Source organism: Sinocyclocheilus grahami, unplaced genomic scaffold, assembly GCF_001515645.1.
Source record: "Sinocyclocheilus grahami isolate Dianchi unplaced genomic scaffold, SAMN03320097.WGS_v1.1 scaffold1477.1, whole genome shotgun sequence".
NCBI lineage: Eukaryota > Metazoa > Chordata > Actinopteri > Cypriniformes > Cyprinidae > Sinocyclocheilus > Sinocyclocheilus grahami.
In genome coordinates, this window is record NW_015506656.1 from 46,894 (window position 1) to 58,218 (window position 11,325).

The window sequence follows — 11,325 nt, forward strand, 5'->3', positions numbered from 1 at the left end:
CTGGCACAAATGTCTAAATATTCTTAAATCAACATACATTTACTTGAGAAGCAAAATTACATCAGATATTAAGTACTGTTAGACAAAAAAAGTTATCAAAACTGAGTGAGTTTATGTTAAATCAAGAAAAAAAGAGGGTCTGAAAAATAAATGTAAAATACATAAATACAATTTTAACCATCGATTTTATTTTTATAATTTGTTATATTAAAATAGAATTGATATAAAAGATGAAATAGAATTTATATAGAATAAAAATATATTAAAATATATATTTTTAAAAAACAACAATTTAAAATAAAAACAGTCAAAAAACACTTACTAAATGTATTTACTAGCTGCATGTCGAGTGAGTTAAAAACTTAAAATGAACTTAAACTCTGGGCTCAAAGGCATCCAGCTGATAAAATCGCTCGGGAATGGCTGTTACACACCGTGGTATTGAATGCTGTATCTGTTCGTTTGTTAGTTAGTGTGTAAATCAAGTGTCCTCTGACCTGTGCTTTGAAGAGCTCTGCTTTATCACTGTACCGTCTGTGACAAACATCCAGCAGCCTGAGAGAGAGAGAGAGACCGAGAGAGAGAGAGAGAGAGAGTGTGAGAGAGAGTGTGAGAGAGAGAGAGAGAGAGTGTGTGAGAGAGACAGAGAGAGAGAGAGAGTGTGAGAGAGAGAGAGACCGAGAGAGAGAGAGAGTGTGTGTGAGAGAGAGAGAGAGAGAGAGTGTGTGTGAGAGAGAGAGAGAGAGAGTGTGTGTGTGAGAGAGAGTGTGAGAGAGCGAGAGAGAGAGTTAGAGAGAGAGTGTGTGTGTGAGAGAGAGAGTGTGTGTGTGAGAGAGAGAGTGAGAGAGCGAGAGAGAGAGTTAGAGAGAGAGAGAGAGGTGACTCAGTTAGTTAGTGAAGGGATCTGGAGAGAGGGTGCCAGTGCTGTTTCACGAAGGCTTGTGTAACTTTAACTGTGATTAAAGACTAGCTCTCCGTGACTCGAGCTCATTGAACATTCACAAGCTGATATTGATATGATCTGTAGCTTATATTTACACTGATGCATCGAGCAGATGCTTTTATTCAAAGCCACTTACACTGCATTCAAGGTTTACATGCAGGAGCTCAAGCCGTAGAAGTCATGGCTTCGATTCCCAGAGAATGCATGCACGTTGTCGTTGAATCAGAGCTGACATTGTGCATTATAATACGTATATTTCAAAATGTATTTCATGTGCAAAAAAATACATTTACAATCTTACAGTAGCCTACATTTAGGATAAAAGCAAATGTGGATGGAAAAGCCAGCTTGAGATCAAAACTAGATTTAATCATGTTTATTTATATACATATAGTTTTTGTTTGTTTTACTTTGTAAAGTACGTTGCTTGCTGATGTGTTATATGTTTACATGTGTTATAGACAACAAATAAAGTGTGACATGTACTTTCTTCGATTGAAATATATGAAGGGCAAAATATACATTTAAAAATATATTTTCAAAAATGTACAAAAACGACCAAAATTATATAGGGGTAGAAAACATATTCACTTTAATATATTTTGAAACATATTTTAGGAAATAAATATTTTGGCCATTTTTAAATTTATTTGATAATATAGTTTTTTAATGTATTAAATTAATTTAATTTATAAGCCCACTAGTTATTTTATTGTAAAATATAAATACAGCAAATAAAATTAAGACATTTAAAATTAAGAAATGCTACATATATAATGTTTTATTGATATTTTTAAGGAATATTTGTATTTATTTATTGTGTACTATACTAGCATGTGAGTGTTGCTCACACAGAGAGATGCAGCTGAACAACCAAATGAATAAAAACGGTCAATAAATAACACCAAGTTAAGATTCTTAATCTGTAATTATAATTCTAATTTCATCTGTAATTAATCTATCTGTAATCTCAAACAGCCAGAGCACTGCTCTTCCTAAAAACACACTGAACCTCAAAACAAAACAGCAGTAACTCGATTCATTGTGCTCAGAAAACTGTATCTGCTTACACAGTTTTCATGGTGGGGACAAAATGAGAAAAGCAGTAATTGAAGACTATAAAGGTCTAGAGACTGTAGGGAAGCTGCTGCACAGATAAAATAAATATGGAGTTGAACCGAAGATCCAGAGACAAAGTGAAAGTCCTGATGCGCAGACAGAGAACAGACACTCAGAGAGATTGCAGACTTCATTGATGTAAGATATAAGAACCGTTTAAAGGAGCATAATCAGAGTATAGTTAGACAAACCTGTGCTGTATATTGTGACACGACTTGTAGTTATATTTGTTATGATATGAAGAAGAGCCAGTGCATCTTCTGTTATGCAGGAGCGCTGCAGTTCGCGGTCTGACCGGAGGATGTCGCTGTTTCCCTCGAAATGAACGCAGAGTCTCGCGCTAAATCAACGAAGGTTACGGGCTTTTCTTTTTAATTAATTAACACGTTCGTTGATTTGAAAACGGGTTTTTAAGACTGCTATAAAATTAGGAAAAATCTCGAAAACTGGCATACTGTCCGAAAACGACACACAAACACTGATTACTGCTCATTATCTTTAGTTCATGTTTCAATGTACAGCATATGGCAAAAAGTCAAATGCGGCAAATACAAACTCTATTATTATTATCAGCAATAACAGTGCATTGAGTCAAGCAATTTTACACTTAGGATTTCGGGTTTATTGTTTATTTTTCAACTTCATCTGGTGCTTATATTACAGATTATGCAGTACAAATATGTGTGTACACGGCGTGATTATATCAGCTCGTTTTACAGACGAGCGAAGACTAACTCCTCACAAACTCATAAAATAATAATAATAATAATAATTCAGTGCATTAAAAACGCTTTTTTCTGCCAGACTGCAGTGATGTTAATGCGCATGAACAGTGAATGATGAAGAGCAGCAGTTTTACTGTCATTATCCTGATGAAGATTTACATTTACTTACAACTCACATTAGAATTAGAAGATGAACTCGGTAATAAAACAAATTGCACAACTGAAAAAGAAGGTGAGCCGCTTCTGAGCTTCTGTCATGCATGAGGATTACATGCTAATATGATACAATAACACCAATCAATTTATTTCTAGATGTAAAGATGGTATATAATAACCACACAGCCCACACTTAACCTGTTTTTTAACGTGTGAGGCCTATAAACAAATACAAAATGGAAAAAGTGTTTCGATTCAAACGCCTCGTGGTTTTGATGAAGGTCTAAATAATGTCGAAGCCTTTTAAAAATTCCAGCACGCTCATATTTCACTCATCATCCATAAAACATAACCGCTGCACTTAAACAGATGATCTCTGATTCAATTCACAAAAAAACACAGAACATGAAACATTAAAGATGTCATATATATTACATGCATGCTCATGAGGATATTATCAAAGCACATTTACAGTCAGGTCCACGAAATAATCGCACGTGAAGTTAGATAAGATGTTATCAGACCAGGAGAAATATCTGGTTAACAGTGGGTCAGACACGATCAGCTTCAGAGAGTTGAACACGCCTGCATTAACTAAACCCGTCGCATACACAGTAAAACATTGCTTTATTTCCCCCCCAAGCCATGTAATTCATATTTTATGTTGTTAGTTGTTTTAGATGATTTGGCTATCTTAGCAACAACCCTTTAAGTTGCATAAGGGCGCTTATGTTTGTAAATGTCGCTAAAACGGTGAGCGATATTTTCAGTGATAATAATCATAAAGTCTTTCTAATAGCCGACCTGCGAAAGAACATAGAGACTTCAGTCTGCGTGCATAAATAACTGTTTATATAAATAAGTGTAAAAATCTTCCAGTGAGCTTCTAGATTTGCCAGCTTCTGCACGCTTGAGCAGGTTTTAGTAACCCGCGATTAAGCGAGTCGCGCATTAGAGTTTTCCGCATTTGTTAAAAAGTGTTGCATATTTGTTCTAAACGAAACGGATTATGCGCCGCGTCTGAATGAAGAAATGCGCTTAGTCGTATGTACTCGTCTTAAAGTAAACGCGCCTATTGTGTCGAATGCAATGCGAAACTATGATTTCAACAACGCGACGCGTCGTTATATAGCGCTACATTACGAGTTTGATGGAGTGCGGCTTTGTCCATGCAAATCCGCCGCCTCGCGTCCTCCAATCAGAGCGTGGCGTCACGAAGCGTCTTCCAATGGGAGATGCGCGCTGGCAGGTGGCGACGCGGTTATCTGCGCTGGAGGCCACTGAGCGGAGGACGGCGCTTCAGATGCGGGCGATCGCGGCACTCAAAGCGGGCGTGAGATCTGCCGACGGCCGGCATCCGGATTCTGGGACTCATCGGGAAGCGCTCGCGAACTTTGGAACTCGCCGGTTGAAAGTTGCAGTTCTGGTGGATGAGTTGTGAAGTTGTGGGGGTTAAACTTTCTCGCACGAACTTTCTCGCTTCGCCCTGTGGTTCACCCGCACCAATGATAGCGGTCGGGCAGATGGAGAGTAACCGGCAGAGTGCGTTCGTTCTGGGCAGCACTCCTCTGGCTGCGCTGCACAACATGACCGAGATGAAGAACTCTTTATTCCCGTACGCCCTGCAGAGCCCCGCGGGCTTCAAGGCTCCTTCCTTCTGCAACCTGAGCTCTCAGATCCCGCTGGGGACTCCGCATGGAATAAGCGATATCTTGGGGAGACCCATCACCGCCGCGGGACAGCTGCTCTCGGGCTTTCCTCGGATCAACGGCTTGACATCAGCAGGGATGTACTTCAACCCCGCGGCGGTGTCTCGGTACCCCAAACCGCTGACGGAGTTGCCCGGGAGGGCGCCCATATTCTGGCCCGGAATGATGCAGGGTTCACCCTGGAGAGACCCGAGGGTTCCCTGTCCGGGTGAGTTCTCCAGAACATGTTTCTAAACTGGCTTATGTTGGTTTGCACGCGCAGCAGGGCTGCGTTTCCCAAAAGCATCGTAAGCCTATGTTCTTTTAGGGGTGCGACGGTTTTGGGAAACGCAGCCTAGATTGTTGCAATATTATTCAGGTAAAAAAAAAAAAAAAAAGTAGCTACACTTCCATAATGTACTTAAAGTGCTCTATTCTCGCGCACTAATTTTGTACTTAATATAGGCTACTAAAAATGATTCTTTAGTACTTCTTAAGATACACTTGAGAAGTGTGCTGTTTTGGGACACAATGAATATGAACAAAAATGCGCTTTTAACATGCTATCTGTATTTGAAAAAAACAAGTATTTAGTCAGCACTTGTAGCACACTTGAACCGTCTTTCATACACTAGTACACTCAAGTGCTGACTAAATCCTTTTGTTTTGTTTTTCAAATACAGATAGCATGTTAAAAGCGCATTTTTGTTCATATTCATTGTGTCCCAAAACAGCACACTTAGCTGATCTTAAATTTATCTTAAGAAGTACTAAAGAATCATTTTAGTATATTAAGTACACAATTAGTGCGCGAGAATCGAGCACTTTAAGTACATTATATTTTCTTGTTTTCTTTAAGAACGAAGTAGAATCGGAATCTTTTTCTAAACTGGCGTACACTCTTAAAAACAAAGGTTCCAAAAGCGTGTTCTTGCCACAGAAGAACCATTTTTGGTTCCCCAAAGAACCCTTCAGAGATCAGTTCCTGAAAGAACCATTTTGAGGAGCATTAAAAAAAAAAATCTGAAGACACTTTTCGACTGTAAAGATGCACTTGAAAGGTTTCGTGGATGTTCAAGGTTCTGATGCCAGTAAAGCAGCTTTATTTGTAAGAGTGCGTGTTGGTTTTCACGCTCAGGTTGTTGAAATGTTAGTGTTTGGCACTTGTGGGTCATCAGTATTCTCTCACAAATAGCACTTCTTGTGTGCTGGCCGCTTTGTGATCAGTTGTAAGTCGCTTTGGATAAAAGCGTCTGCTAAATGAATAAACGTAGAATCGAGGTTTTGGCTGACCGTGTCTTATCTTCTTCTTTCTCCAGCCCAGGCACATCTGATGCTGGACAATGATGGGAAGAAGAAGCACTCCAGACCAACTTTTTCCGGACAGCAGATCTTCGCGCTGGAGAAAACCTTCGAGCAGACCAAATATCTGGCCGGACCGGAGCGAGCTCGGCTCGCATATTCTCTGGGAATGACCGAGAGCCAAGTCAAGGTAAACAGAGGCGGGTTTTCTATTCATTTCATTTAATTCTAGACTTTGTTTCCTCAATGCAAACGGGCAGAACGAGCCCACAGATTATTTTATCCGCGAAGGTCGCTGTCAGTTGCGCGTGATAAGAGTAAAACTGTCGGAGCATTAATTTATAATGTTGAAATTAAATTTTTGGGGGATTATAAATCATATTTTTAACCAAAAAAAAAATCGCTGAGTGTTGCACAGCATTGCACACCGTTAGGCCTTACATTTACGCATCGTCTGGTCAACATGCATTTGCTTTTATTATTTTAATCAATCGCTTGCTCTAGAGTGCATGCACTTTCGCTTGATTTATATGATTTCAGTTGCATGCAACTTCTGCCTTTTTTCTGCTTTGAAATAATAACAGCCTAATTGATCACTGATATGGACAGTGCTCTGAAGCAAGATTTTTTCTGTCTCAGGTTTGGTTTCAGAACAGAAGAACCAAATGGCGCAAGAGGCACGCGGCTGAGATGGCCACGGCTAAGAAGAAGCACGACTCAGAGACGGAGAAGATGAAGGAGAGCTCGGAGAACGAGGAGGAGGAGGAGGAGGATGAATACAACAAACCTCTGGACCCGAACTCCGACGACGAGAAAATCACGAGACTGTTAAAAAAGCACAAGACGTGTAACCTGTCCCTCATCAGCCCGTGCAGCAACAGCTCGGACACTTTGTGATGATGCTGAGCAAAAGACTCTTCATCATCTTCATCATCATCATCATCCTCGGCTTCAGATTCTTCTGGAGAACCGAGGCAGAATTAAGCAGGGTATAAACTCACTTCTTTGCTTTGAATGCGGTTGTACAGGTAGAAGTGGACGTGAGATGTGTATATATATTTTTTACTGAGTAAATTATGTTATTAAAGCATCACGGAGACGTGCCAACTTTTCCCCCTCATCCTCATCATTATCCTCATCATCCTCACCATCATTTAGTCTTCGATCGCAGAAGAATAACGCCTTTTTTCCGCCTAAAAGCTTCACTTTTGATTTTGGAAACAGGTACACCAAGTGTATAAAGAAGTGCCAGTGCTGTAAATGATGTGAATAGAATTTGTTTGAATAATCTGGAGTTTATGTTCACCTCACAACAGGAGAAACACACGAACATGGACATAAATACCGACGAAGAGAACACTATCGCTTCCGTGAGGACGGAAGAAAAAACTTTGTATTATCAATAAATTATTTAACAAGCCAGTGTTTCAAAACTGTCCTGGTCCTTTTTTAATTGCATGCATTTACCGATTGTTTTGTAGCGCATTTATTTCGAGATGTGCTGTTATTGCGAGAAAACTGCTAGCAATTGCATATTATATCCGTGCATTCATAGCAATGATAATACAATTCTTACACGATTGTTACTAATAATTGAACATAACACGAGCACGCGTTTATAGAGGGAGAACCAGTTTCCTGCAAAAGCTTTAACAAATTCCGATGCAATAAGAGACATATTTGGTGTCCCTTTTGGAGGTTTTATTTTAGGAGCATGAACTGCATCACTTTGTTCAAAGGTCTTTAAATATGCATTTATAGATCAAGCTTATATTTGTATTTCTCAGTCGCGAGCATTTATTTTTTTAAACCTGTGTGCGAATCATTTAATGACTTTAAGGAACGTTTCTGTCGCGTTATTCGCGATGCAAACGTCTCGTGACCCCGTTAGATATTACAATTCACATCTTATTAACATGCTGAAAAAACATTATTTTTTTGTGATTATTCATTATTCTTAAGCAATTGTAAGTTAAGACAGTAGACTATGATTTCGGTATTAATCGCAACCAATATCGCGATTGTGTTGCTATGGTAACGGCAGGTAAAATCGAACTTGCGAACGACTAATTAGCTTTTGTTGTTACAGAAATGCTGTTAAAACGAGTGTATAAAATATACTTGCATGCAAAAAAAAGCCATATTCTCGAATTTTCTGTTGAGAGTTTCCAGTGTCAATTATGTGTATTTCCACTTACATTATTTCTTTTTAATAAGATATTCAGCCATAACCTATATATATATTATTATATGTATATTTTTTGCCCCTCTCAGGGACCACCAATGATGGTACATGCATGTAAATGTCAAAGGCTTGTTTATAAGACTGTAGTGTAGATCGTTGGGAAAAACGCACTGTTACTCAGCACTAAAACAGATATGGCGTAAAGACATTTCTCCTGGTCCTGGAGTGTTTTTGCACAACGCCATCCTAACTCAAACTCTACATTTGACTGAGTTCAATAGTTGGCACCACGACACAATAATATAATAAGAAATCATACAAAAACAGCTATTTAAGATAACCCAGGCCTATTTAAAATATCACATTCAACCATAATAGTATTACACAGAAATAAGTTAGAATAAGAACAGCACTGTAAGAACCGAGCAAGACTGCTATTGAAACTATCTTATATACGTGCATGGTTTATGGCACTGCTTAAAAGATAAAAAATTCAATTGGCTATATATATATATATATATATAAATCAAATATGGCATTTTCTACTTACAATGGATTAAGTCGTTTCTTTATAACTATTCAAACATTTCAACTTTACACCCAAAGCAGCCGTTCATATCAATGTCAGCATATTATATTATAAATTATGTCTTTAAAAAGTACAGTATATAAAATGAGACTCGGCGGTTGTATGCGGCACGGCACGGCAAATCAAGAAAAAAACCAAGATAAACAAGAGTCAAGAGAGGAAGAAAATCATACAAATGCTTGAACAGAATATAGCTATCTAAGTCTAGAAATCTCCAAACAGCACTAGAAATAAACCTAACCATAGAGAAATACAACAAGAGTTCTTGCATTGCACTTTTTAAAACATCTTACTGTATGGAAGTAGCTCGTAATATTACGAGGCATATCTAAAATCCGCAAGGATGCTTTTTAAAATCTGTAGTGTTTCTGATGTTCTATTAGAGTTTGGGAAACGAGGCTGAGAGGCGTCAGAAGAAGAACATCTGATTTAGTGGAAATGCAGCACGTGTGTGTGTGTGTGTGTGTGTCCATGATCTCAACTCGTGAAGCATTCATGAACTCTGTGTGTCGTTTCTATGGACGTGATTGCATGCACTGGACAAATGCGACTGGTCAGTCCTGCTGAAAAGTCTTTACAGGGTCCTCTGCGTGTGTGTGTGTGTGTGTGTGTGTGTCCATCCACCCGTGTCGGAGCTTTTCACAGGGACGCTTTTCATGAAATCTTCTCCAACCTTTGGCACCATTTTCCTGGTCCACACACACACACACACAGATCATGAGAATCAGACATGGCTATTATAAAGTCATATGAATAGTAAGAATAAATTAATAGTAAAAGAAAATATTTACCACATCACTGCACGGCACAACACTTGTGCTTATTTGCATGAGGTTTACCTGCCCCTGTGTTTAACCGAAAGTACAAGTAGACCGGCTGCAGAGAATACAACAAACAACAGAATTCAGACTGAGACTTCATCAGGAACAAACTCCAGCTCATTCTTTAGTTAAGATGAGCTGTTCTGAACATAGACATTCATTTAATAGTTTATTCACACACACACACTTCTGTCTGAACTCTTCTTTCATGGGTGCAAAATTCACCAACATTTCTAGAACATCTGAATGTGATTTTGACGAGTGTGTGTCGTGTGTGTGTGTGTGTGTGTGTGTGTCCATCCACCCGTGTCGGAGCTTCTCACAGGGACGCTTTTCATGAAATCTTCTCCAACCTTTGGCACCATTTTCCTGGTCCACACACACACACACACAGATCATGAGAATCAGACATGGCTATTATAAAGTCATATGAATAGTAAGAATAAATTAATAGTAAAAGAAAATATTTACCACATCACTGCACGGCACAACACTTGTGCTTATTTGCATGAGGTTTACCTGCCCCTGTGTTTAACCGAAAGTACAAGTAGACCGGCTGCAGAGAATACAACAAACAACAGAATTCAGACTGAGACTTCATCAGGAACAAACTCCAGCTCAATCTTTAGTTAAGATGAGCTATTCTGAACATAGACATTCATTTAATAGTTTATTCACACACACACACTTCTGTCTGAACTCTTCTTTCATGGGTGCAAAATTCACCAACATTTCTAGAACATCTGAATGTGATTTTGACGAGTGTGTGTCTGTCTGGTTCAAACACACACACACACACACAGACACACACACACACACACACACTCTCACACACACACACACACACACACTCTCTCTCTCTCTCTCTCTCTCTCTCTCTCTCTCTCTCTCTCTCTCTCTCTCTCTCTCTCTCTCTCTCTCTCTCTCTCTCTCTCTCTCTCTCTCTCTCTCTCTCTCTCTCTCTCTCTCTCTCTCTCTCTCTCTCTCTCTCTCTCTCTCTCTCTCTCTCTCTCTCTCTCTCTCTCTCTCTCTCTCTCTCTCTCTCTCTCTCTCTCTCTCTCTCTCTCTCTCTCTCTCTCTCTCTCTCTCTCTCTCTCTCTCTCTCTCTCTCTCTCTCTCTCTCTCTCTCTCTCTCTCTCTCTCTCTCTCTCTCTCTCTCTCTCTCTCTCTCTCTCTCTCTCTCTCTCTCTCTCTCTCTCTCTCTCTCTCTCTCTCTCTCTCTCTCTCTCACACACACACACACACACACACACAAGCTTATCTCACTATGAGAATCTAAATCTAAAAACAAAGATTTGGGTTGTAGATCTGAGAGTAAATGAAATAAAATAAAACTGAAGACATCATCTATTCCTAAAATATTCATTTTTTATCCTTTATAATTCAGCTTTAACCACTTGATGTAAAAAGCTCCAATAATATAGAACAAAACAAACATACAAAATAAATAAATACATTTTAAAAAGGTATTTTTAAGATACCTAGGACAATTTAGAATATCATATTCAGAACTGTGACATCACACAGAAGTAATTTTGAAAACAGTACTGTAATAACCAACCAAGACCATCTCAAATCAAATGTTTTGTAGATCATTTCAAAATCTTTTTGGTTTTCTATAAAATGACTGAGTTCACATTCACACGGTCAGAACCTTCAGCATTTGACTAACAGCAGTGGCCTCATTTGCATGCTGAATTCTGATTGGTGATATTTCTTGAATGTATTTGCATACTGATCTGTGATTGGTCTGGAGTGTCTTATATGTGCTGCACCATCACAGGAGCGCAGAAGTGC

The 11,325-nt window shown here is 39.0% G+C and overlaps 2 protein-coding genes and 1 long non-coding RNA gene across 3 annotated transcripts in view; 1 reads left to right on the forward strand and 2 right to left on the reverse strand.

The window, feature by feature from the left end:
* The first annotated feature begins 2,683 nt into the window (after nucleotides 1-2,683).
* On the forward strand, nucleotides 2,684-7,818 carry LOC107570563 (homeobox protein Nkx-6.2-like). Its single transcript, XM_016256795.1, has 3 exons — nucleotides 2,684-4,860; nucleotides 5,951-6,123; nucleotides 6,573-7,818. Exons 1-3 carry the CDS (start codon nucleotides 4,374-4,376, stop codon nucleotides 6,828-6,830), a joined length of 918 nt encoding a protein of 305 aa, XP_016112281.1. The 5' UTR covers nucleotides 2,684-4,373; the 3' UTR covers nucleotides 6,831-7,818.
* A 1,027-nt stretch (nucleotides 7,819-8,845) lies between these two features.
* Nucleotides 8,846-9,579, reverse strand: LOC107570562 (uncharacterized). Its single transcript, XR_001607052.1, has 2 exons — nucleotides 9,499-9,579; nucleotides 8,846-9,396 (listed from the first exon to the last, which is right to left on the reverse strand). It is a non-coding gene; the product is annotated as an uncharacterized lncRNA (long non-coding RNA).
* Nucleotides 9,580-9,787: 208 nt separating this feature from the next.
* Nucleotides 9,788-11,325, reverse strand: part of LOC107570560 (type I inositol 1,4,5-trisphosphate 5-phosphatase-like) — a gene marked incomplete at its 5' end in the record, with an annotated part of 51,283 nt that continues 49,745 nt past the window's right edge. The window contains 2 exons of the mRNA XM_016256793.1: nucleotides 9,788-9,897; nucleotides 10,000-10,084. Of these exons, the coding sequence (XP_016112279.1) occupies nucleotides 10,004-10,084 (81 nt within the window). The remainder of the gene's footprint in view (nucleotides 9,898-9,999; nucleotides 10,085-11,325) is intronic.

Coding starts and splice junctions, on each gene's coding strand:
- LOC107570563 (XM_016256795.1), top strand. CDS start 4,374: ATGAGTTGTGAAGTTGTGGGGGTTAAACTTTCTCGCACGAACTTTCTC. Junction 4,861..5,950: donor CCCGAGGGTTCCCTGTCCGG/GTGAGTTCTCCA, acceptor TTCTTTCTCCAG/CCCAGGCACATCTGATGCTG. Junction 6,124..6,572: donor TGACCGAGAGCCAAGTCAAG/GTAAACAGAGGC, acceptor TTTCTGTCTCAG/GTTTGGTTTCAGAACAGAAG.